At 55.0% G+C, this 25,944-nt stretch overlaps 1 protein-coding gene across 6 annotated transcripts; it reads left to right on the top strand.

Moving 5' to 3' along the window:
• Plxnb2 (plexin B2) lies at positions 1 to 25,629 on the top strand. 6 transcript variants are annotated; one of them, XM_038341662.1, is made up of 39 exons: positions 1,367 to 1,498; positions 1,820 to 2,108; positions 9,564 to 9,613; positions 10,116 to 10,162; positions 13,031 to 14,108; positions 14,261 to 14,443; positions 14,529 to 14,657; positions 15,654 to 15,754; positions 15,831 to 15,957; positions 16,129 to 16,282; positions 16,982 to 17,096; positions 17,188 to 17,296; positions 17,381 to 17,482; positions 17,736 to 17,828; positions 18,094 to 18,175; positions 18,244 to 18,404; positions 18,492 to 18,640; positions 18,732 to 18,840; positions 18,965 to 19,101; positions 19,211 to 19,381; positions 19,703 to 19,835; positions 19,950 to 20,177; positions 20,263 to 20,439; positions 20,538 to 20,677; positions 20,778 to 20,878; positions 21,025 to 21,254; positions 21,356 to 21,537; positions 21,769 to 21,835; positions 21,978 to 22,124; positions 22,297 to 22,453; positions 22,554 to 22,654; positions 22,739 to 22,823; positions 22,979 to 23,133; positions 23,225 to 23,385; positions 23,457 to 23,604; positions 23,913 to 23,977; positions 24,101 to 24,176; positions 24,610 to 24,684; positions 24,801 to 25,629. In XM_038341662.1, exons 5-39 carry the CDS (start codon positions 13,044 to 13,046, stop codon positions 24,903 to 24,905), a joined length of 5,520 nt encoding a protein of 1,839 aa, XP_038197590.1. In that variant the 5' UTR covers positions 1,367 to 1,498; positions 1,820 to 2,108; positions 9,564 to 9,613; positions 10,116 to 10,162; positions 13,031 to 13,043; the 3' UTR covers positions 24,906 to 25,629. The 6 variants fall into 6 exon arrangements, with proteins under 6 accessions (XP_038197589.1, XP_038197594.1, XP_038197590.1 ...); XM_038341661.1 differs by lacking the exons at positions 1,367 to 1,498; positions 1,820 to 2,108 and adding an exon at positions 1 to 108; XM_038341660.2 differs by lacking the exons at positions 1,367 to 1,498; positions 1,820 to 2,108 and adding an exon at positions 6,697 to 6,857.
• The last annotated feature ends 315 nt before the right edge of the window (positions 25,630 to 25,944 follow it).

The raw sequence follows: 25,944 nt of genomic DNA, 5'->3' as shown, positions 1-25,944 counted from the left end.
GGCCCCTCCTCGGCCACACAAAGGCCCGTCTCCATGGCAGCCGCGCGGGCCGGAGCGCAACGCAGAGCGCGGCCCCGGCGCCATCGAGCGACGGCTGCGGAGGAGCAGGTACCGCACTTGGGGACGGGAACTGCGGGGGGCGTCGCACAGGCCCAGGCTTCGCCGTCCACGCCGCTCGGCCTCGGCTTGCGCACCCGGACGCGGGGGTGCTAGGGCAGTGCCGCTGCGCGGAGGGCGACGGGGGCCTGCGTCTTTGCCCTGTGTCTGTCTGTCCAACCGGCTGGGCCTGGCTGCTCCTGCCCCACCGGTTGGCGACGAGGCCCTCCGTGCCAGGATGTTGGGAGACTGACCTGGCAGGCCGGGTCCCATCGACCCAGTGGGGCTGCGCTCTATCCGGTGTAGTTTCAAACCCTCCCTCGCGGCCGGCGTCCCTACCTCTTCGCCGCCGAATCGATGGACCAGAGCGAGTCATCCCTGTTGTGCCGGACCTCCAGGCCCCAGTTCTCAAGCTAAACCTGCGCGGACGCCGGGCTCTGTTGGGACTTTTTTCCAGAGGCGCACAACCACAGCAGTCCTCACACCTTTTGGGACAGGGAACAAGGGACAGAGAGAACCAACACCTATTAGTACCTGGTGAGGCCCCACGCCTCCCGGCAAGATCTTCGCAGCTTCTAAGTGTAGTTCCTTGGTGTGGTGTTTGGAGGGACACCTAGGACAGAGAGCTTAGAACTTGGAAGGTGCTTTCACAGTTCCATGTACCTTCTGCAGGGAGCTCTCATGCATGTGCTTTTCCTGTATTCCTCTGGTCAGGCTGTGTGACAGATTTGTGTGTGTGTGGGGGGGGGGGGTCCTTTCTCCCTATGTGGGGGTTTCTGAGCCTAAGAATCCTACTAGAGTTTCTGGCCACGTCACTTAACTCCCTTTTTCTAACTCCTTGGAGATAGGCAGGAAGGGAGGTCTGCCAGTGGCCACCATGGTGGTGGTGGTAAGAACTGGAGCTGAAGTCAGGCCCCAAAGCCAGTGTAATGTTCTGAGGAACGGAGGCTCTCAGGGCCCTCATTTCCCTTGGGGTGTGCCCCATCTAATGTCTATTCTTCGGCCTGTATTAATGGCTTTAAAGCTGAACTCCTCAAACTGCCCACACACACCTTGAGGGTGGGAGCTGTCAGCCTGATTCCACACCCCGATACGTCCCTGGTTTGTAGAGAATGCCATCAGAAGGTTGGACTGCCAGTGGGAAGGGTTCTTGCTCTTTGGTCAGGAGGTGGACGTTCCTACGAAAGCAGGGCGAGCATGTGAGGTGTTTTGTGGAATGTGCCAAGCCTTATTGTGTTGTATCGAAATTTCCAGAGAAGACCGAAATAAGCAGGTAGACTACGGAGCCCTGGGCACCTAGTCTCACAGCCTGCCTTGGAGTTGGGGAAGGACCGAGGACTGGCCAGAGGTTCCTAGCCCCAAGAACTCAGGGAAGTTACTTAGAAAAACAAGAGTTTGGAATGTGAGTTCCCCCCTCCCCCACGGGCTGCCTGCCAAGGAGGAATTATTTTGGATTATCCAGCCGAGTCCAGCGATTCCAGCTACCCTAAGAGGAGGCTGAAGCTGAGGAGAGGCTGAAGGGACCCACTTCCGGGCCGCTAGTTGAGAACCCCAGGAGGGCGGGGTTGAGAACCCCAGGAGGGCGGGACTGGCAAGTCCGGGCAGCTCCTTCACCTCCCTCCCAGGGCTGCTCCCACCAGTCAGGGGCGGGTAGGAGGGCGGGGTAGGAGGGCATGTGTCACCTTGGGTTGGGAATAGGTACTCAAGGTCGGCTCCTTTGTAGGCCTTGCTAGCCTGGAATATGCCTAGGCTCCTCTGAAAGAGCCCATGGGGCAGGAAGTACTTCAGACGCCTGTGGAAGACCTGGTTCACTCCCCAAAACCATGAACACTGATTAAGGACACCTTGGACGGGTCCCACTTCTGACAATGGCGTAGATCAGGAAACAGATCCCTGGGGTCTTCCTGGAGCTAAACCTCAAGGCTACCTTCCTGTCTTTTCACTGGCCAGCCGCTCCCTGAAAGGCTGCCCCCACAACATTGGGATGTGATACTGGTCAGGACATCCCACAGGTGAGCAGATAAAGATCCCCACAAGAAGCCATTGGATGTTCCTGAGTTGGCTCCTAGGACTCATGAGTGCCCAGGAGCCTACATGGAGACCAACCACATTGGGAGGTAGAGCCAGCAGCTGATGCCCAAGGGCATGAAGCCCAGGGACTTGGCCCTAGCCCCTGCTAGTCGAGCAGAAGGAATTGGATTGGAAGGGATTGGGCTGGGCTGGGCTGACAGCCTGCAGAGGCGCCCATATGGCTCATGTCCCCCCTACCTGATCTCTAGCTATTGTAGAACATCTCCATGTCCTGTCCTCTGCCTGGTACCTCTCCTGGCGGTTAGTGCTAATAGTTCCTCGGGGATGTTGGATGGACACACAGGCAAGAGTCACTGGTGGAAGGACCTCCTAGCACTATCCCTTGATTGTCGCCTAGACAAGACTATTTGCATACCGGTCTGCCACAGAGGACTGTCACCCTGCAATCTGCCACTCCTTGCTTATGTCCTCTTCTGTCCCTTTTGCTGTCTCCTGCTCCCTGCTTTGGTCTTGATTTTCAGGGAGTAAGCTTTTGGTCCCTGTTGTGTGCCTCTTGTTAAAGGACTGGCTTGGTGAGGGAAAGGAGGTAAGTTGGTTAAAACTCTTAACCAAAGCCCGCGGTAGTCGAGGCTCTGGAGAGCCTGCGGAGGTGGCTGAGGCTGCCCCTACAAGCCTCACCACCCTTCTGTGCCAAGCCATTGGGTGATTAGATAGGGGTAGGGGCTGGGTAGAGCCCCTCCCCTAGGGTTAATGGCTGTTTGTGTTTAGGGTGGGGTTGTGGGTGGGGTGGGGCTGGGTTCTGACTAATTATAGTCTGGGAAGGGCTGGTGTGTGTGTGTGTGTGTGTGTGTGTGTGTGTGTGTGTGTGTGATGGGGGGGCGGGGTTCCAAATAGGGTATTAGGGGCAGCTGCCCCAGCTCATCTCTTCCCAGACCGCATGTGACTCCTTTCTTCCTTTGCTCAGTTTCACATCCCCAGACAGCTCCTGCTCCTCTCAGTTAACATAGCAAAGACTCTGCCCTGTCCTGAGCTCTCTGACTGTGGGTGCTGCCTCTGGAACACCCCACTGACCCTTCCACCCCATTAGAGCATCTGAAAGGATAGGAAAGTCCCCTGCTGTCTTTCCTGTGTCCCCACCCTAGAGGGCCCTTCCTTACTCTGAAGCTCATCAACCTGTGACTGGACTCAGCTCCTCAGTGGTCGAGGTTGGTGAACTCCTCTTGGAGGGGATCTGAACCACTTCACAGTGACAGTCTTGTCTCTGGGAAGATCTCAAGCTCTTCCAGACTTGGAGGTGGTAGCACTATTTCCTGTCTTTTGTCACTCTCTGGTCCTGCCTCTGCAGCTCAGTGTCCCCTCCCCCAGTCTGGCTGCTTGCCTCCCTCATGCCTGGCAGCCTTCCCTGGGGTGTCCCCATGGACTGCTGAGTTCACACCTGAGCTTCCTGGGGTCCCAGTGGACTACACACAGAAGGGGCTCCACCCGGATTGGGACACTGCCTGGGGCCAGGGCTGGGCTTGGTGCCCACACCCTCTTTCTTCCTCAGATCCCTGAGGTCTCCGGACTTGAGGAACCCAGCAGTTCCCCATTCTGGTGTCAGCTGGGTCCTGGCTCCAGGCCTTGAGGAGAGGAAGGGGGGAGGGGGAGGTCCTACAGGTGTAGCCTTAGTTCTAACTCCAGCTCTGCCAGCAGCCCAGCAGCCTGGCCTGGGGGCGTGTCCTGTCTGGACACAGGGATCAGGTACTTGGAGGCAGGGTTTCCCCGGCACAGCTGTTCAGTAGTTCTCATGGGGTCCCTGGGTGAAAAAGGAAGGAAAACGCATTAATGTTGGTCTTTCAGATGGTTACCTGTGTCAAGACAGCTCTTGGGAGCCCTTCAGAGGCAGTGTAAGAGGGTCAGCTGTGTACAGGGCTAGAGCTTTTTCCACGAGCTGCTCTGATCTGTGGCCTCTGAACCAGCATGCTCTTGTCCTGCATTGGTCCACCTGTAGAACTGTTGATGGGCTTGTGCCAAATGTCGGGATATACCTGGGGATGCACTAGGAACTGTCTTTGCGGAGGAATAACACTTTCTATTTGTGTGCGGAAGTCGCAGGCCGTCTTGATCTTGGAGTTCCTCAATCAACGGTAGGATATGTGGTAGGCAGCATTGGTGACTGTGGTTAAGAGGGTGTTCTGTGATTGACACATAGCCTCTGAATGTCACTCCATTCTCAAGAGCCCTAACCCTTTTGTAAGCTAGGCAATTGCTGGGTCTTAGGATAGCTCCACAAGAGTGTGGGTCTGTCTTGTGTGGTTCAGAGGCTGAGGGCTTTCTGTCCTCTTTGTGATACAAAGATAGCAGATACCCTGGGACACAGAAGAACCCTGCTGTGGGTCACACTGCCCCATCATCATGTGTTTGATGCTTAGGGCACCTCTTCCCTGCCCAGCAAGAATGAAAAGCTATTTTTAATTGATCTGGGTAAGATGCCAGGGATGAGCGGTCCATGACAGAGGGAAAGGAAGGGCTCTAGAATGACCCACTTACTACTCCAGCCTCAGAAATATTTCCCTATACTCACCTTAGGAACAGAAAGTTCAGCCTCCCCACCTCCTCCTTACCATCAGGCCTGATTTGGAATATTACCCTGGGATGCCTCTGCCACAAAACCTTTGTCAGGAGGAGGAGGGATCTAGGCAGCCCCTCCCTTGTCCAGGAGTACTCCCTAGAACACATCTCTTCACCTCTTTCAGGTGTACCATGTAGACTTAAAAGAAGATTCCAGAGGGGCCTGGTGTATCATGCTTCTCACCAGAGGAAAGAACTGGAACTAGGGGCTCCAAATTCCCAACCCCATGTACACACCAGTATCACCTCCCATTCCGAGCTGGGCATTTCCTCATTGGAAAATCCCAGGCCCTCTTCCCCTAAGCCTGGAGTGCTCAACCCATTGTGTCACTGGTACATGGAGCCCAGCTCACTGTCTGACCCACAGACTCTTTCAGCACTCCTTAAAGTACCATGTGCCTACCAGGCCCCCTGACTTAATACAGGTGAGAGAATCCAATGAGCAACTTCCTGCCTTAAGGCCAGCCCCTGCCTCCCAGCTCCAGCAAATCTCTAGGGCATCCTGGGATGGACCCAGTATGGGGACCTAAGGATATCTCACATTTGCAAAGCCCCTTAGGTCATGCCTGGGAATTGATTCTAGGTGTTGGGGCAAGACCTTCCTGCTGGTAAGACTCTGGTAACATCATGGACATGTGTGCACATGTGTGGTCATGAGTGGTGGCTGGCACCCAGGCTTGGCGAGGTGCCCTAAGCTAATTGTAGGGTTCAACAGTGATGGGGGAGGAGGGGCTAGGGTGACCGATGAGACACTGACAGGCTGACAAGGAGATTACAGGCCTGGTTGGCTCCTCGCTCACTCAGGCCCTCACCCATCCGCCCCCATGCCACTGAATTGTACCCCCCAACCCCCACCCCTGCTGAATCCCTGGAGGTACTGTGGAACTGGTTCTGAGCAAACTGCAGCCTCCATGAGCTTCAGGCTGCCCTGGTGAGCAGCATCTAGCCAGTACTTGGGCGAGCTGGGAAAGGGGGCGGGGAGAAGAGGCTTAGGTAGGGCAGGAGTGGAGAGAAGTGGAATAGGAAGTAAACGTTGTCACCAGCAGTGCAGGGTCCTCAGGTCCCCATTCCCGCCTTCCTATGACTGGCATCTGTCTGGACTTTCCCAGTTCTGATGACTTGACTGAAGGTGGTGGTGACAACAGGAACCATTTGTGACCTCCCTCAGTTTGCCGAGTTGGGGGGGGGGGTTCCTCCGGGAGCACAGTACGTACACAGAGGGCGACTCGCGGCAGAGTGATGAGTCTGGAAGCTGGCTGTGTAGATAGGTAAAGAGAGGGGTATGCTGGAGCCAGGAGATCCTAGAGTGGATCTCCCATGCCCAAGCAAGACACTGTGGTGGCAGGGGTTTTAAGTTGAGGGATGGGGGGAAAGATGGCCAGTCTAAGTTCCCCCACAATATACAGAGACTGCAGCTGGCTCTGAGGGAGAGAAGGGGAGGCCTGAGGAAGCCCTTGGGTTTTGACAGGTTAGCCAGGCCCAGTAGTGGAGATCCTGGGAGATGAAGCCTCAGACAGAAGGATGACTTGGTTGGAGTCACTCAAGGGGAGAGGGAAAGCAAGTGAACAATATGGGCTGTGTTGGCCTAGAGCCTGTAATGGGGGGGGACATAAACCTGGAACCTAATCTAGAGGCTCGGATTTATGAGGAAAGGCCAAAGACACCCTCTGCTTGGGAGGCGTTCTTACTCTGAGCCCTGAGAGGTTCTGAGCCCTGACTCAGGTTAGAGTATCTGCCTTTCCCTGGAGCCCCACCCCTGCTCCAGGTCAGGTGGCATAGTTTCCTTAGGGCTGGCTTTTCCCCTAAGGAGTCTGGGCGGATATCCCGTGGTCTGGCCTGAGGCTGCTGGAAGGCAAGGTCGCGCTTGGTTAGCTGACCCCCGGTAAGGGGGCCGAGCCCGGGAACTGACCCTGGGAGGGGGCGGAGCTACAGACAGTGGGGCGGAGCCGCGCTTTGCTTTCCTTCCAAGGCTGGGGAGGGCTTAGGTAGGTAATGGCCGGTTCTGCTTTCGGCTGTTTCTGACACCAGATTAGCACTGCAAGGATATGGCTCTTGACTTTTGATGATTGCCTCTGCTGCCATTGTCACCCGAGGTTTGGCTCCCACCTGCCCATCGCCTTGTGAGTTTCCCCGACCTGGTGAGGCTGGCGCCAAAAGCGCAGTCCACGTGTTCCCTCTAGATGTGCGCTGGGGTGCGGGGCCAAAATTTGGAAACGATCCTGATTAGAGCGTGGGGGTCTGATCGCTGGGTTCTAGGACCGTGGGCGTGGCCAGGTCCCTTGGGGAGCTTTGGCCGCGCGTCCTCGCCCACATCTGGGGTCCGCCTCCAGTGCAGTTCCCAGGTAACCGTCTTGTGATCCCCGAGGAGTCTGGCGGAAACGGCGCTGGGGGAGGGGCCCTGACACCTGGGCCTGCCTATGAGGAATGAGGCCAGGGCTGGCTCCGGGGTGCAGGGATCGACTCAACCTCTCGGACTGTACTCTGACCAGGTTGTCAGGTGGGTGGAGCCGGGTACTCGGGCACAAACCGCGCCACCCCCCTCCGGGGTCTTCTACGCAATTCTGTTGTCGGTTTCGGGTGCAATACCAAGTCTGTGGCTGCGCTGCTCCCGGAGGCGTCGAGCTCCGCGCAGACCCTTGTCGCAGCCCCTCCCTCAGGCTTGTTTTGAAAACAGCGGAGGCTTGGATTTGCGGGCGCCGCGGCCTGTTTTGTCTCTCCTGATTTGTTTAACGCTCGCAGCTAATTGCAGATTTTCGTAGCTTTCTGAGAGCGGACGCCCCGCCTCATGGCTGCCAGCTGCGGCGGGGGAAGGGCAGCTTCGGTTTCTCTGTGGCCCTGCGCCCCTAGAGTGTAGTCCGCTGTTTAGGCGTCCCTATTCTGTCCTGGGGGTGGGGCAGTTCCGACTCTCCTTGTTAGAATCCTGGCTTTAGTGGGATCGTTCCCGTCTCCCTACCAGTCCCTGATGTCCCTGGTTTGCTGTCTTGGTCTCTGGGGGGAGATCCAAGCTCTGCTCTTCGGTTGGGCCACACTTCCACAACGTTGATTTGATCTTCTATCTAACCCTGCTGTGCGAGGCTGTTCTAGAGTAAGGGAACTCAACTGGTTGTGTTGTGCCCGCCCCCCCCTCCCCGCGCGCCATGGAATTGGCATCAAGAGAGGCCTTGAGAAGAGGAACCCAAAGAGGGAAGGCTCAGAGCATCCAGCTGACGAGGGGCTTTTGTTGCTTCCCAAACAGTCCAGGATGTGCTCGCCCTCAGAATTCTGGCTGAGGAGAGGCTGTTAAGTTCCAGACCTGGGAGCTGGCACTGGCTGCTTGTGCTCTTATCCCTCAATACTGTATTCCAACTGGTTCTCCCCGCCTCCCACCTCATCCCTGTGTCAGACCTGGCCTACAGAGGGCTCCCTGGTAAGATCCTAGAGGATGACTGTTGTCAAGGTGCTGGAGGATAAATAGTTGGCCAGCTCTCTGAAGTGGATATTATTATTATACCCAACCTACATACGGAGAAACTGCACAGAGCAGCTTTGTAATGTCTGTGTACCTATGCCAGAAGGAGGCAGTGCTAGATCTGAACCAGAGTGATCTTGAAGTCCCACAGTGCTGTGGCGGAGTGCTTTGTCTCAGCTGTTGGGGAGAGAGCAATCCTGGGAGACAGAGGTGACTGTTGGGAGCATCAGCCCAGGACTTGGTGACCTAGAGGGTATTAGCGATGTTAGTTTTATATCTAAGAAGTGTTAGCTCAGAGGGTCCTGATACAGGAGGAGATAGCTGGTCTGCCTTCAGTGGAGTCTGTGTGGGGGCCCTGATCGGTCAGTGTGTGGTTCATCTGACCCTACTGAAGTATGTATGACAGGGTTGCTTAGAAGAGGTCATCTTCCCTTGGCTTTCCCTTTCGGAGACACTCCCCACCCCAAATGGAGAGCTGGAACCTAAGTGGTCTGCCGTGAGAATTCTAAAGCTAGAGGAGGCCGACAGGCAAGAGCCAAAGAAAACTAGAGCTGCCCCCAGGCACAGAGAGGCTGCAGGTGGCATGTCTACATGTAGGAGTGGCACAAGGCTTCTAGCTGCTGTCAATGCCTGCTGGGTCCCAGAATTCTCCTGGGTCTGATGCTGTCCTGTGGTTTGTCTGCTGTGTTGAAGAGCAGCCTGTTGGTTCTTGTCACAAAGGCTGTGTTGAGTACTGAGGACAAAAAGATGCCCTCTGCCCCTTGACCAGGTTATGGGCTGAGGACACTGCCATGTGGGGGACATGATGTCCTACTTGGACTCACTGTAGATCCAGGCCTGGGCCAAGTGTCTGAGGGTATGGGCTAGGGGAATCCTGGAAAACTGCTACACAGGGCAGGTGAGAGTCTTGGTGGGATTGGAGGTGGACCTTGCCTAGAAGTGTAGCCAGTTGGGCCAGCAAGGCTAAGGACAGACTTGTAGGGTCTGAACTGGGGTTGCTTGTATCTTTCTCCTTGCCCCTAAAGTTGCAGGTTGGGTTGAGGGCTTTGAGAACCCAGGAGCTAGCACACTGGAGAATTGGGTGATATGGGATCTTGGTAGGTTGGCGTAGACCCTTTGCCATGCCTTTTCTCTGGAGTATCCTCTGGCTGGCAGCTGGGTAAGTTGCCAAATTGTTCCCTCCAATAAACCTGCTAAGAGGTAAGTACCCTTGGTCTGTACTTCCCTTTAGGCCTTCAGGGACTCTTTCCAGGGGAAGAAATACAATAGAAGAGCCGTTGAGAGCTACAGTGTAACACTCTCAGGCTTTTCACAGATGAATTCATTTAATCTTTATAATGCCTAGGGTTAATTTACTATTACTGTGTACATTTTGCAGATGGGGAAATGAGGCACAGAGAAGTTAACTTGCCCAAAGTCACACAGCTAGTAAGTAGATTTGCCCTGTTGTGGGTCTACATGGTTTTCAGAAAGCAGCTATGCACATTATGTTTTGGGGGTTTTGTTTGTTTGTTGTTTGTTTGGTTTTGGTTTTTTTGAGACAGGGTTTCTCTGTATAGCTGTGGCAGCCCTGGAACTCAATTTTGTAGACCAGGCTGGCCTCCAACTCAGAGATCCACCTGCCTCTGCCCTTAATCCCCGAATGCTGGGATTAAAGGCATGTACCACCACTGCCTGGTTATGCATGTAGTTTTAAAGAACAGATAGAACCGCAGACTTACTGAAAAGAAGCTGCCTGCTTCTGAGCAGAAGACAAAGTAGCACGACTTGCTTATGTTTTGCAAAGACCAGGTGAACGTGCTTGCTTTAGAAGCTGGGCACGATGCCTGGGCGTGTCTCAAGGAGGGCCTTACCGGGAGTGAGAAGACGGAGGAGATAGGTGGCATCAGTCACCAGAGTGACTGCTAACTTCTCTCTTTGCCTCCTACAGAGTCCTGATGCCAGCCTACAACAGAGACTGAGACCACTGGAGCCTTGGTGAGTGAGTGCAGTAAGCCCAAAAGTGCTGAAAATCACACGGGGCCCCAAAACGGGGGGGGGGGGGGCTGGGCTGGGCTGTACCTTTGTATATGTGGCTTCTTGGAAGTGTACCTCCAAACTTCAGGAGGAGGAAGGCTAACTGGTACCCCTGAGGAAATCCCCACTAGCCAGGCAAACAGGGGTCCTGGATCTAATCCAAAACAGGAAGTTCCTGCACTTGCCCTCCCATTCCAGGAACATCAGCGGCGGCAGGAAGCTTTAGCTGGCTGTGCCTGGCGCCTCTGCCAGAGTGCCATCAAGGTCAGGTGCTCTTTGCTCCTGGGCCTGGCCAGGCAGGTCACTCACGGCCTTGTTTGTCCAGGAAGTAGAAGGGAGCTGCTCTGTATAGACTACAATCCAGGTCCCTTTAACCACCCAGAAGACACTGGGCCTGGCGCTTCCTTAGCCGACTACCTTGGTGTCTGGGTGTGTAGGATTGCTGAAGATGGAAGCTACAACCTTATATATGCTAGGCAAGTTTCAGCCCCTGCCTTCTGGTACAGCTTCATATGTAATCAGGTTTCCCCTGTGTTGTGCAGGCCTGGGGCCCAATCTAGTTACTGGTGACCAGATGTCCGGGAGTAGTTTTCCTCCAGTGACCCTACAGCCCTGTATGTATGCTTCCCAGAGTATGAGCTCCAAGCATAGGGAGGAGGTGGCCAGTCCGCTGCCTGAGATTAATGGAGAGAAGCCCACCTGGCAGGTCTCCTAGGGAGGCGTGTGGAGGGCCGTTGGAGAAGGTGCTGTTATGGGTCCAGATAAGAGTAGAGGGTTTCCTAGCTAGTTAGCTCCAGGTCCAAGCCTTGAGTTTACCAGCAGAGGTCAGGGGCGGAGACTGGCACAACCACATTTCAAAGAGGGTGGTTAGGTTTCAGCTGTGCTGAGACTATGGCTCCTCCCACGCCCACGCCTCATCCCCCCCCCCCCCTCCACCCCCTCCTGGCTGGGAACATTCCATTCATTCTCTGCTCTTGGGAGCTGACTAGCTGCTGTGATTTGGTGAGTTAGAGAGCCGGTGAGCTACTTCTATAAGCCCAAACAAGCAGGCCCTAGAGATCAGGCCTCGGTGTGGTGGCCTATGGGGAGTGGACTTGCATGGAGAAACCTGGACTTGAAATTGGTTAGTGAACCACAGGACTGTCCCCATGGGTCTGAGTCTGGATGCTGCTCCAGGTTCTGAGCCAAGCCTTGGAATCTTAGACTGGGCTAAGTCGAGGTCTTGAGGGACTTGTGACGTCTGCCTGTCTTTGACTGAAGCCACTGACACCTCCCTAACCTAGTCTCTTATGAGGCCTGGCTTGCCTTGCACTTTGTTTCCCGCGCCACACTTTCTACTGGACACGAGCTTCTTCCTCCGTGGGTTATACCTCCCAGGTCGGAGGAGCTTGGGGGGTGGGGGGTGGGACAGAATAGAAACGGAGGGCAGCTGGCAGAGCTGCAGCGCTTGTGACAAAAGCCACGGTTCAGAGATGTCTTTGGCCACAGGCAGAGCAGGGGCCTCTCCGAGGAGAGGGAGGAGAGGGATACCAGCTAGGGGTTCTCTTGGAGGTAGGTCAGCCTCCTGGCCCACCCACCTCGTCCAGGCTGCCTTTAGGCAAGTTACTTCCTCTCTGTTCCCTCATCTGTAACTGGAAAGTTACAGAGCCTGGGTAGTATGACCTAGATTGTTTTATGTTTAAATTTTAATTTTTTTATGGGGAATAAGAATATGTAAGAGGTGATGTTTAAGGTACTTTTTAAATTTAAATTTATTTTATGGGTATTTTGTCTGCATGTCTATCTGTGTATGTCAGCATGTCAGCCTGTGTGCCTGGTACCTATAGAGGCCAAAAGAAAAAAAAAAGGATGTTAGATTCACTGATTCACTGGGACTAGAGTTACAGATGGTTATGAACTGCCGTTTCGTAGCTAGGAATTGAACTTGGGTCTTCTGGAAGAGCAGCCAGTGCTCATAAGTCTATTACAGCCCTAGAGCAGTCTTTTTTTCCCCCTGATTTTGCAAGACAGGGTTTCTCTGTGTAGCTTTGGAGCCTGTCCTGAAACTCTCTCTGTAGTCCAGGCTGACCTTGAACTCATAGAGATCTTCCTGCCTCTGCCTCCCAAGTGCTGGGATTAAAGGTGTGCACCACCACCACCAGACCCTAGAGTGGTCTTAAAAATAGGGGGGTATTACATCCTCTGGAGGCATCCTTGCCATTGTGCCCCAGGGTAGTCATACTGTTTCAGGCACACTCAGTAAATTCTGAAGTTGAGAGTGTTTTCAGGCATCTAGGAGACAAAGCTGAGTTTGTCCACAGGGTCTATCCGTAGGACCCTAGATTTTCCTCCAACTGGACTCTTAACCCAGGATCCTGAATGATGCATGCATCCACGTCACAACACACATACGCGCGTGCACACACATTTACAGAGACAGACCCACACAGAGCCCCCTCCATACACACACCTCTAACCTGGTAGATTTAATGCTGCTTATTCCTCCCCAGGAGGCAGCGAATGGAGTTGGGGCCATCCTGAGCCAGGGAGCTTTGGAAGTGGATATAAATAGACTGTGTTTGCCTGGGTCGTGTGCATGGCCATTAGTTGCAGCCCTGGTCTCAAGCAGTATGGGTCTGCACGTCCACAAGTCTGGGGCTTTTACCCCCGAGACCACCTTTAGCTCCTTGAGAGGAACATGTATAAATAGCTAGGGATTTTCCCAGAGCTCTCCCTTGGGTGCTCCTCAGGGGATTATGTCCCTCTATGGCCTATATTCTGGATATTCAGGGTAGAACCTGAATGAGGAGAGGCCTGGGCTTGTCTGACCCTTACTGTCTCTCCCCACAGAGTTCTGGGGGCGATGGCTATGTCACTCTGGGCCCTGACCTTCCTGGGTCTGATGGGCCAAGGGTTGAGCCTACGGTCCCGCAAGCCGGAGAGTTTCCGCAGTGACACAGAGCTGAACCACCTGGTTGTGGATGAGGCCTCAGGTGTGGTATATGTTGGGGCGGTGAATGCACTCTACCAGCTGAGTGCTGACCTGCATCTCCAGCAGCATGTGGTCACAGGCCCCGCCATGGATAACAAGAAGTGCACACCTCCCATTGAGGCTAGCCAGTGCCATGAAGCAGTGCTCACTGACAACGTCAACCAGTTGCTGCTGCTCGACCCACCTGGGAAACGCCTGGTCGAGTGTGGCAGCCTGTTCAAGGGCATCTGTGCTCTGCGTGCCCTGAGCAATATCTCAGTGCGCCTCTTCTATGAGGATGGCAGCGGTGAGAAGTCCTTTGTAGCCAGCAATGATGAGAGAGTGGCCACAGTGGGGCTGGTGAGCTCCACAAACCCTGATGGTGATCGAGTGCTGTTTGTGGGCAAAGGCAATGGGCCCCATGACAACGGCATCATCGTGAGCACCCGCCTGCTGGACAGGGTTGAGGGCCGGGAGGCCTTTGAGGCCTACTCAGACCATACCACCTTCAAGGCTGGCTACCTGTCTACTAACACTCAGCAGTTTGTTGCAGCGTTTGAGGACGGCATCTATGTTTTCTTCATCTTCAACCAGCAAGACAAGCACCCTGCCAGGAACCGCACACTGCTGGCACGCATGTGCAAAGATGACCCCTCTTACTATTCCTACGTAGAGATGGACCTGCAGTGTCAGGACCCCAGTGACTCCGAAGGCTCTTTCTTTGGGAGCTGCCTAGCAGCTTCTGTAGCTGGCAGAGTACTCTATGCTGTCTTCAGCAGAGATGGCCGGAGCAGTGGGGGGCCTGGTGCAGGCCTCTGTGTTTTTCCACTAGATAACATCAATGAGAAGATGGAAAACAACCGTGATGCCTGCTACACAGGCACCCGAGACACAAGCCGTGATGATGCCTTCTACAAACCCTTCCACGGAGACATCCAGTGTGGTGGCCATGTGGCAGTACGTGTCTTACCTGTTCATAGGTGTATGTTTCCCCCCGAGTGTCAGAGTATCTTTGTGTTGTGGAGGATAGGGTCTGACTCCTAGAGCTTGGAACCCTAGTAGGGAAAAGTCTGGGAGACAAGGACCCCTCCTAATGCTGTGATCCACAGGGTGCCAGCAAGAGCTTCCAGTGTGGCTCGGAGCATCTGCCCTACCCACTGGGCAGTCGTAATGGACTCGTCACCACAGCCCTGCTGTACCGTGGGGGCCTGAATCTGACAGCAGTGACGGTAACTGCCGAGAATGGCCATATTGTCGCCTTCCTGGGCACCTCAGATGGCCGGATCCTTAAGGTACTGCCCCAGGCAGCAAGGTTCCTAGGGGGGCCAGTGGACACGATACCCCCCCCATTCTCATGGACCGCCTTGGTGTTTACAGGTGTACCTTGCCCCAGATGGCACTTCTGCAGAGTACGGCTCTATCCCGGTAGACATCAACAAGAAAATCAAGCAGGACCTGGCGCTGTCTGGAAACCTGTCCAGTCTGTATGCTATGACCCAGGACAAGGTCAGCCTAAAGATGGCCCCAGAGGGCCATTTTGAAACAGGCTTAGAGGATGTGCTGGGCCTTGCCTTGAACAGTTAGTTGGGCAGAGTCTGGGCTCTTGTCTCTGAGTCTTCGGCAGCACCGTTGTTATCTGAAGTTTCCTTTTGAGCACTAGGAGTTAGAACTAGTGATGGAGGACTTTCATTGGTTAATTAATAAAGAAACTGCCTTGGCCCTTTAAGAGGACAGAAAATTAGGTAGGCGGAGTAGACAAAACAGAATTGTGGGAGAAAGGAAGCAGAATTGAGGAGACGTTTAAGGCAGTCACCATAGTTAGTCGCCATGCCTCTCCTCTCCAAGATGGACGCAGGTTAAGATCTCTCCTGGTAAGCGACCACCTTGTGGTGCTACACGGATTACTAAATATGGGTTAATTAGCCAACAAGAGGCTGAAACTAATGGGCCAGACAGTGTTTAAAAGAACACACTCCAGGACAGGCTCTAAAGCTGCAGAGAAACCCTGTCTCGAAAAACCAAAAAAAAAAAAAAAAATACAGTTTCTGTGTAATTATTTCGGGTATAAAGCTAGCTGGGTGGTGGGACGCACAGCCCCGCCGTTCCTTCTACAAACTAGGGTCTTTTTTTTTTTTTTTTTGGCTTTTTCAGACAAGGTTTCTCTGTAGCTTTGGAGCCTGTCCTGGAACTAGCTTTTGTAGACCAGACTGGCCTCAAGCTCACAGAGATCCACCTGCCTCTACCTCCCGAGTGCTGGTATTAAAGGCGTGCACCAGTCCAGTTTAGAACTAGGGTCTTATGCTTGCTTGCGAGGCAAGTGCTTCATCACTAAGCTATAGCTCCAATCTTCCTTTTCTCCACAAGGTTTCCTTTTCTGATCCTGCCCTGAGCTTGTAGGTGGTTATAAGTCAAGCTGGCCCAGGGGATTCCCTGTCAGTAGTCCCAGAAGAGCATGGTGTCTGTAAGTCACGTTTGCCCAGAGTCCTGTTCTTTCACGCCTAGGTGTTCCGGCTCCCAGTGCAAGAATGTCAAAGCCATCAAACCTGTGCTCAGTGTCGTGACTCCCAAGATCCCTACTGTGGCTGGTGTGTCGTCGAGGGACGGTGAGCAGTTTGCCCTTGCCCCGATGGCCTGGAGGCCAGAGAGTACTGGAGCTGAGATGATTCTCTGTCCTTGCAGATGCACCAGGAAGGCCGAGTGCTCGCGGGCAGAGGAAACTGGCCACTGGCTGTGGAGCCGGGACAAGTCCTGTGTGGCCATCACTGATGCTAACCCACAGAACATGAGCCGGCGGGCCCCAGGAAAGGTATGTGACAGGTGGCAAGTAGTGTTGTGCAGGGCCAGGTGGGGCTTTCCTTACACAGCTGCTGGCTGGGAGCTATCAGAGAAACAAGGAAACCACAAGATGCCTTGTACCCAGGACCACATGAACCCTAGACAGAGAAACATGTTCTAGGGATTGTGTCTCCTCCTGCAGGTACAGCTGTCTGTCAACCCCCTACCCACCCTGACTGAGGAGGACGAGTTGCTCTGCCTCTTTGGTGAATCACCACCACGCCCTGCCAAGGTAGAGGGGGATGCCATTACCTGTGACCCCCCAAGCAGCATCCCTAGCACACCACCCGGCCAAGGTGAGAATCTCATAGCCTTTAGCCCCTGGACTTACACGGCTTCCTTTTCCCTGCACACATCTTTTCCTCTATCTTCTATCACATTTTAGTTCATTGAGCACGAACCAATCCTGGGTGCGGGTCGCTATTATTGGGGTGGGGGAAACATTTTCCAATTTTGAGAGTACCTTGGTCTTGGCTGAGAGCTGAGTGCTCTGTTCTGGGGAAACCAAGATCAAGATCCCCCACAAGTTATTCGCACAGATGTCCACTCATTGCTGTGTCCAGCCCGATGCTGCTGGAGCTGTCTCCTGGGGCTGAAGGCCTCAGTCTGGGCTAAGACAGGTGCTATAGCTGTCCAATCCTTGAGCGTTGGGGGTAACAAGGCCATGAGGCCACAGAGTGATAGGGACAGGGACCTGGGAGGCCCTCCCGCCCAGACTCGGAGGAGCCACTGCCCTCAGCACTTGTAGGAACAGAGGGAGGGTAGGAAAGCAGCCAAGCCCAGGGGAGAAAGATGAGCCTAGGCCTGGGAGCTGACACCAGAGCCCAGATTTGACAGCATCAGCAGGCCAGCTGAGCCTACAGACTGGGGTATCCATATTGTATCCTATGGGCCCAGCACAGGCCTGCTTTCAGCTGGGCATTGGGGGAGGGCCAGCTGCACCTTCTGCTACACCTTCTGCTACGCCTGATCCTGTTCCCACCTACATTCTGCAGACCATGTGGCTGTGAGCATCCAGCTGCTCTTCAAACGTGACAATGTCTTCCTCACCTCCCACCAGTATCCTTTCTATGACTGCAGAGAGGCTATGAGCCTGGTGGAGAACCTGCCGTGAGTCCTGGCTGCCTTTTGAGGCCCCCACCCCACCCCTAGGCTCCTCTCATACCCCGAACCCCTTATACTCTTACGATCCTCTCTCCAGGTGCATCTCTTGTGCTAGCAACCGCTGGATGTGCCAGTGGGACCTGATGTATCATGAGTGTCGGGAGGCCTCACCCAACCCAGAAGATGGAATCATACGTGCCCACATGGTGAGCCAGCGACTCAGATGTAACTGTGGTTAGGACCACAGTTGGTAAGAGACGCTCCATCTAACCAGCTTTGCTCTCTCGCAGGAGGACAACTGCCCCCAGTTCCTGGCCCCTAGCCCTTCGGTCATCCCCATGAACCATGAGACAGAAGTGACCTTCCAGGGCAAGAACTTGGATCCTGAGAAGGTAGAGAGGCCTGGGGTGAAGTCTGAGAGTCATTCTCCTGAGGTTGGGATGCCTGGGTCTCCACTCAGTACTGAGAGCACTCGGGAGACATTAGAGATAGGGAGGGAGGCAGAGGGTCTTCAGAGGTACCTGAGCATGGAGCAGACCCAGTGGTGGGCTTCTTCGGGCGCTTTTGCAGACACAGATTCTCTGCCTCTGGGGGGCAGGACAGTTGATCGGCTTGCCTAGAGGATGCTGACTGGACTCTCTTTAGGTCTCTTCCCTCTGTGTGGGCAGTGATCTTCTGAAGTTCGAGGCGACTGTGACTATACAGAAGTCAGGGGACTTCTCTTTTAAGACCCCAAAGGTACGACTACTGGTCTCAGGGCTGGAGGGTGGTTATTACCTCTATGACTGGAGCCTACTCAGAGTCTTGTCTCTCCTGCTCTGTGCCTTGTGGTCTCCGAGCACCTCTGCCTATGTTCCTGAGCATTCTCACGTTCAGGGTATGTGTGTCTGAAGGGCACCGATTCCCGTCTGCCTAGCAGACTTCACTGACCTTTGGCAGTAGCAAGATTCCTGTGGCTTTTGAGGGGCAGGAAAGTACATTTGTCCCTGTGTGTCCCATGCAGCTATCCCATGACGCTAATGAGACACTGCCTCTTCACCTGTATGTTAAGTCCTTTGACAAGAAAATTGACAGCAAGCTACAAGGTAGGTGGAATCTGGGGAAGGTGGGGTAGGGACCAGAACGACCACTAACTGTCCATTCTCCTCCACAGTGACTCTCTACAACTGCTCCTTCGGCCGCAGTGACTGTAGCCTGTGTCTGGCTGCCGATCCTGCCTACAGGTGTGTGTGGTGCGGTGGGCAGAACAGGTGTGTGTATGAGGCTCTGTGCAACAATGTTACTTCTGAATGCCCACCACCAGTCATTACCAGGGTGAGTTTTGTCACAGCTTGGTGTGTATCCTATCCCCACGTCTTCATCTCCCCAAGCCCTTCCCTCACTGAGCTCTGCCAATTTCAGATCCAGCCTGAGACAGGCCCGCTGGGTGGGGGCATCCGCGTCACTATCCATGGGTCCAATTTGGGTATCACAGCAGATGATGTCAAGAAGATCACTGTGGCTGGCCAAAACTGTGCCTTTGAACCCAAGTGGTACTCTGTATCTACCCGGTGAGTGAACTGTCGCCGGCCTGAGCTCCCAGCAGCTGTGCTGATCGTACAGCGGTAAGTAAAGAGCTAACTGGGCTCTGTGTACCCACAGGATCGTGTGTGCAGTCGAGGCTGCGGAGATGCCTTTCACAGGAGGGATTGAGGTGGATGTTAATGGAAAGCTCGGCCACTCACCACCACACGTCCAGTTCACTTACCAAGTAAGCGCCTGACCAAGCTGTGCGTCCAGCCTCTGCTACTGACCCCATAGCAATTGGCTTCTAACAGTAACCACTATCCGGTGACCCCTGAGTCCTTGGCACTAACTGTGTCTGTGATTCTCAGCAACCCCAACCTCTCAGTGTGGAGCCACGACAGGGGCCACAGGCAGGTGGTACCACATTGACCATCAATGGCACTGACCTGGACACAGGCTCCAAGGAGGATGTGCGGGTGACCCTCAATGATGTCCCTTGTGAAGTGTATGTGTTGCCGTGGCCGCTGAGCCTTCCTGGCTCTGGGGGAAGGGTGGGAATGCCTGAGACTCCCACGGAGGGGGCCTGACCTACTGACAAGCACCTCCTTCCCTAGGACGAAGTTTGGGGCTCAGCTGCAGTGCATCACGGGTCCACAGTTGGCTCCAGGCCAGGCAGTACTAGAAATTTCCTACGGGGGCTCCCGAGTGCCCAGCTCTGGCGTCTCTTTCACCTACTGTGAGAACCCCGTGTTACGAGCCTTTGAGCCACTGAGAAGCTTTGTCAGGTGTGGCCTCTCCCCTTCCTGGCTAATGTCTTTCCACCCCCGCCTGCTGACCTGAGGAATGTGGCAGAACTGGGCTGGGCAGGGCAGGAGAAGGAATCCTCTAGAAAACCCCACTGCACCCTAATGGGCTTTCTCCTCAGAACCCAGATAGCAGGGTCAGAGCAGGGCAACTTCTCCCCTTCCCCTGCCTCTGACTGCTCACATTTTTACTGTGCCACTTCCCACTGGGGGTATGAATTGGTGGAATGGAGCCTGGAAGCTGTGTGAGCGTCTCCATGCCTAGCTGAACTCACTCAACCACCGCTTCTCCCCAACCCCCAGTGGTGGCCGAAGCATCAGTGTTACTGGCCAGGGCTTCAGCCTCATCCAGAAGTTTGCCATGGTTGTCATTGCTGAGCCCTTGAGATCCTGGCGGCGGCGGCGGCGGGAGGCTGGATCCCTGGAGCCCATGACGGTCAGTCCTCCTGTCTTGCCATGGGCTGGGTTCTAATGGGAACATGGGCAACTGGGGACCAGTGGGGGCAAGGTCTCCATCAAGTGGCCTGAAGTTTTTGGGCCCATTCCACAGGTCATGGGCACTGAGTACGTGTTCTACAATGACACCAAGGTCGTCTTCCTGTCACCTGCTGTCCCTGAAGAACCTGAGGCTTACAACCTCACTGCACTGATACAGATGGATGGTCATCGTGCCCTGCTCAGGACGGAAGCTGGTGCCTTCGAGTATGTGGCTGATCCTACCTTTGAGAACTTCACAGGTGGTGTCAAGAAGCAGGTCAACAAGCTCATCCACGCCCGGGTAAGGAGCCCTGCAGCACGGAGACCCAGTAAAGGACAGGGAGTCTCGCTGATCGTCCTGACCTCTGCCACTCGACCCTCTTTAGGGAACCAATCTGAACAAGGCCATGACGCTGGAGGAGGCTGAGGCATTTGTGGGTGCGGAGCGTTGCGTTATGAAGACGCTGACTGAGACTGACCTGTACTGTGAACCCCCAGAGGTGCAGCCCCCACCCAAGCGGCGGCAGAAGCGAGACACCACACACAACCTGCCCGAGTTCATTGTGCGTGAGAGCGGGGGGGGCTGTGGAGGGCCTGGGGACCCTCAGGAGAAGCCACCGCTGCCTACACCTGCCTGCGCTGAGCCCTAGCTTCCACACAGGTGAAGTTTGGCTCTCGAGAGTGGGTGCTAGGCCGGGTGGAGTATGACACACGTGTGAGTGACGTGCCGCTTAGTCTCATCCTGCCTCTGGTCATGGTGCCCATGGTGTTTATCATTGCTGTATCCATCTACTGCTACTGGTGAGTCCGGCCCTGGGTGGCCGTCCCCTCATCCCTCCTACACCAGCCCTTCCGACCATAGCAGCTGACCCATAGCTGAGAGCTGTTCTGTGCTCAACAGGAGGAAGAGCCAGCAGGCTGAGCGTGAGTATGAGAAGATTAAATCCCAGCTGGAAGGCTTGGAGGAGAGCGTGCGTGACCGCTGCAAGAAGGAGTTCACAGGTGGGGGCTGCCTCCAGCAGTTCGATCCTCAGGTTGCTCGTGTCAGAATCCCTGGATCTTTTAGGCCACCTCTGAGGGCTCGAAACTGCAGGAGGGTAGGAGTAGGTGGCCAGGGATGCCTCACTCCGTTTCCCTTCCTTTCTCAGACCTGATGATTGAGATGGAGGACCAGACAAATGATGTGCATGAGGCGGGCATCCCCACGCTCGACTACAAGACCTACACCGACCGCGTCTTCTTCCTGCCCTCCAAGGACGGGGACAAGGATGTCATGATCACTGGCAAGCTAGACATCCCTGAGTCACGGCGGCCCGTTGTGGAGCAGGCCCTCTACCAGTTCTCCAACCTGCTTAACAGCAAGTCCTTCCTCATCAATGTGAGCAGAGGGGGGCTGGGCCGTGACGGGGCTCAGAGAGTCAGACTGGGGCAAGGCTGTAGCACAGGCGCTCAAGGGTCCCCTCTCCGGCTGCCCTGCAGTTCATCCACACCCTAGAGAACCAGCGTGAGTTCTCAGCGCGGGCCAAGGTCTACTTCGCATCGCTGCTGACGGTGGCCCTGCACGGGAAGCTGGAGTACTACACGGACATCATGCGCACACTCTTCCTGGAGCTCATGGAGCAGTATGTGGTGGCCAAGAACCCCAAGCTGATGCTGCGAAGGTCTGTGGGTGACAGAGCCTGTGTGAGTGACAGGTGGGGTGGGGCGGGGCTCACGTGGACAGACACAAAACCAGACCCCACTCGGTACTGCCCTTGGTCTGCTACATAGCCCTTCCGGATGGTTACGCCCCCTCCACGGGGACCACATTGCCTTTCTGCTCACATGTGCCTTGTGGTGGGGTCCTGGAGCCGGCTGGGCCTTGGTAATATGAAGCCTCTGTGTACCCTCAGGTCTGAGACAGTGGTGGAGAGGATGCTGTCCAATTGGATGTCCATCTGTCTGTACCAGTACCTCAAGGTGAGCTCCAACCCTAGGATCAAGGGTGGGTGAATGGGTACTGTCCCTCCCAGCACCTGCCTCTCCGGTTCCTTGAAGGAGGACCTGCCCCACCATGCGTACCAGCCCTATGCCTCCCACTCACACAGCCCCCTTGCTCCAGGATAGCGCAGGTGAGCCCCTGTACAAGCTCTTCAAGGCCATCAAACACCAGGTGGAAAAGGGGCCAGTGGACGCCGTGCAGAAGAAGGCCAAGTACACCCTAAATGACACAGGGCTGCTTGGGGATGATGTCGAATATGCCCCTCTGGTGAGTTCCCCAGAGCCATGAGCTGCAGAAGGGAAGCTGAGCCAGGAGCTTGGACCCCATTTCTGAACTCAGCAGAACAAAGCCAAGTTTTCTTGGGTGGAGTCTCTCTGATGCAGAGGTGCAGTTATGGGGTCCTCCCTTACCTGGGTCTTAATCCTGTGTTTCCTGGCAGACGGTGAGTGTGATCGTTCAGGATGAAGGCATTGAGGCCATCCCAGTTAAGGTCCTCAACTGCGACACCATATCTCAGGTCAAAGAGAAGATCATTGATCAGGTGTACCGTACTCAACCCTGCTCTTGCTGGCCCAAGCCTGACAGCGTGGTCCTCGGTGAGTACTGCCTGTTCTGAGGCCCATGTGCCCAGCGCTTTCTGGGACTGGGCAGCCATCCAGCCCTAGGTTCCAGAAACTTAGCTATATCCTTCTGCAGAATGGCGTCCTGGGTCCACAGCCCAGATTCTGTCTGACTTGGACCTTACCTCTCAGCGGGAAGGCCGGTGGAAACGAATCAACACCCTTATGCACTACAACGTGAGTGTGGAGATACCCAGGCAGGGGAATAGTACTGAATCCCACAGTAGAAAGCATAGCCTTCCCTCATAACTCTATCCCCAGGTCCGGGATGGAGCCACCCTCATCCTGTCTAAGGTGGGAGTCTCCCAACAGCCAGAGGACAGCCAACAGGATCTGCCTGGGGAGCGTGAGTCTATGCTGTCTTTCTTGTCCTAGTCCCTACCGTCTGTGAAAACCACATCCTCCCTTTGCTGCCACCTAGTGGACCCTAGGACCCTACCTACCAAGCTTCAGGCCATGTCTGAACTGGAGCTGGGTCCCTCAGCTCCTTGCTCCCCACAGGCCATGCCCTTCTGGAAGAGGAAAACCGCGTGTGGCACTTGGTGCGGCCAACAGATGAGGTAGATGAAGGCAAGTCCAAGCGTGGCAGCATGAAGGAGAAAGAGAGAACCAAGGCCATCACAGAGATCTACCTGACACGGCTGCTCTCAGTCAAGGTGATGACACTCACGCACAGGTACACATCCCCACACACTGGTGCCTAGGGCTGTGTCCCAGGAGGTCACACCCAGCCACTCTCCTCCACAGGGCACACTGCAGCAGTTTGTGGACAACTTTTTCCAAAGTGTGCTGGCACCTGGGAATGCCGTGCCACCCGCAGTCAAGTATTTCTTTGATTTCTTGGATGAGCAGGCAGAGAAGCATGACATCCGGGATGAGGATACCATCCACATCTGGAAGACCAATAGGTGAGGCCCTGCCCTCTCTGCCCCCTGCCGGTCACCCGGCACAGCCCCTCACTCTCTGTTGTCTGCTACAGTTTACCGCTCCGGTTCTGGGTGAACATCCTGAAGAACCCTCACTTCATCTTTGATGTTCACGTCCATGAGGTGGTAGACGCCTCCCTGTCGGTCATTGCACAGACCTTCATGGACGCCTGTACTCGCACGGAGCACAAGCTGAGCCGAGTGAGTGGGGCTTGTGGGTCAGCTGCGCGGGTGGGGTGGCGGGCCTGGTCTGGACTGCACCCATGGCGAGAAAGCGGTGACTGAGATGGGGTGAGTTTGGATTATGCCAAAAGCTTGTCTTAATGTGGTTTTGTATGTTTTGGGCTAAAGTTTGGGACAGAAGCAGGTGGAAGATGACCACCTCCTTTCCTTTACCTCCCGTGGGACTTCTGTTCCTTTTTATTCATCCCCACCCCAGCCTCCAGTGCTTTCTGACTCAGAGTCTGAGCAGGAGCCTAGCCCGGTGTCAAGGCTTTTGTCTTCCACAGGACTCTCCCAGCAACAAGCTGCTGTATGCAAAGGAGATCTCTACCTACAAGAAGATGGTGGAGGAGTGAGTGACGTGGAGGAGGGCTGAGGAACAACTGGGAATCCCTGAGAGACCCCAGGGTCTGTCACCCCCCTTTTCCCTTCCACTCACTCCCTGCCCTCATCTATAATCCTTCTTCTCCCGTAGCTACTATAAGAGCATCCGCCAGATGGTGCAGGTCAGCGACCAAGACATGAACACACACTTGGCAGAGATCTCCCGGGTAAGGGCCACTGAGCTCTGTGAGAGCAAGGGTGCTCTCTGCTGCCCACTACTGAGCCAGGCGCTGAACTGCAGAGCAGGTTGAGACTGCTGGGATGAGAGCAGCAGAGGGTGGCCGAGTGGGCTTGTTGGCCAGGCAAGCTGCCTTAAGTGTAGCTGAGTCCTGGGACAGGTGAACAAATGTGTGTGTAGAAGCTGATGTGTAGGCAATGAGTCGCTCAGAACCCTGACCTACTTACTATACTGGCTATGGCTGAGCAAGCTTCTCCTATGTTCATGGGCTTTGCATGTGGCCTTACCAGGGTGCAGCCCATTTACTGGTGTATCTGTGATGTTGCCATACAGCCAACGCATTATAGCCTGCTGTTCTGTGGGACTGGTCTTGGGGCTCCCACAGCCCCATCTCATACTGGGTACAATACTGTCATCCTCAGGCACACACAGACTCCTTGAACACACTTGTGGCACTGCACCAGCTGTACCAGTACACACAAAAATACTATGATGAGGTATGGTCTGGGTCTCTGTGGTGAAATGCAAGGACAGCCTGCCCCCGTCCACCCCCAGCCCGTGATCTGACGGGTCTCCTCTGTGTTCATTTCCGTCCCCACTCCTACCCCACTAGATCATCAATGCTTTGGAGGAGGACCCCGCAGCCCAAAAGATGCAATTGGCCTTCCGCCTGCAGCAGATTGCTGCTGCGCTTGAGAACAAGGTTACAGACCTCTGACCTATCAGTGCTGCCTCAGGATGCAGGTGTGTGGTGCCACGGCACTGGGCAGCCCCTTGGCGTGAGATTTCACTGCTGTAGCTGAGTTCTCTCTCTCCAGTAGAGGATGCACCCAAGGCGTCTGGAGTGGGCGTAGTGGGCCCACCTCCTGTAGACTATAGCGTCTTTCTCCTGAGCAATACTGCCCGGGCGCCCGAGTCAGCACCAGCTCCTTCCAATGGCACCAGCATCGGGTGTTCTCCGTGTTGTCTCCTGAGTAATTCGCAAATGTGCCTTACAAAGCCACACTGGGCCACTGGGGGCAGTGGGGCCTTGGCCTCCACTTCCCATGCACCAGCAGCCTAGCCTCAGATAACCTGGGTTTGGCCTGTAGCTCCCATGGCCGGTTCCTGGACTGTATCTGTCTGCCAGATGGAAGGAGAAGAAAAAGCGGTACGATGCCTTCCTGACCTCACCTGAGCCTCCCCAAGGGCCGCAGGCACTCCAGGAAGACTTTGAGGGCCATCACTGGCTCCACCTCTAAGGTCAAGCTGGACGTCAGACGTCGGGGCCCAGGTGGCCAGAGGGACCCAGAAAACTGAGGTCCTAGTCTCAGCTGTCAAACAGGCTGTCCTGGAGGCCCTGCCTGGATCTGGGGATGCTGGAACAGCATCTCCCCCAGTATCACCCACCCCCTTTTGTAAATCTTTATTGTAAATCCAATACAGTCGTCTTTTTCACTCTGGTTGACTGGTTTCTCTTTGGGCTGCCCATCTGTCCCTATGCACCTTGCCCCATCCCTTGGGCCTGTGCTACTCACAGCCTTTTTCTGGATACAGAATCAGCCCTTGTGTGGGCCAATCAGGGATCTCTCTGGCCACAGGGATTAGGCTAGCTCAGCATCTTGAGCTTCAGCCGCCTTCAGCTCCCACACCCTCTGCTGACTTTCCTCCACCTTTTCTCTGCTGTGCTTTCCTCACGGCAGGAGGGGGAGGAGCGTATGTCCTTTCCTAACCTTGCATTTCATGCTTGTTTCTGCAGGAGTTGCTTCTTTCCACCT

The sequence above is a fragment of the Arvicola amphibius genome, chromosome 9, assembly GCF_903992535.2.
Source record: "Arvicola amphibius chromosome 9, mArvAmp1.2, whole genome shotgun sequence".
In the NCBI taxonomy this organism is placed as follows: Eukaryota; Metazoa; Chordata; class Mammalia; order Rodentia; family Cricetidae; genus Arvicola; species Arvicola amphibius.
This window is presented reverse-complemented; position numbering and strand designations above follow the sequence as displayed.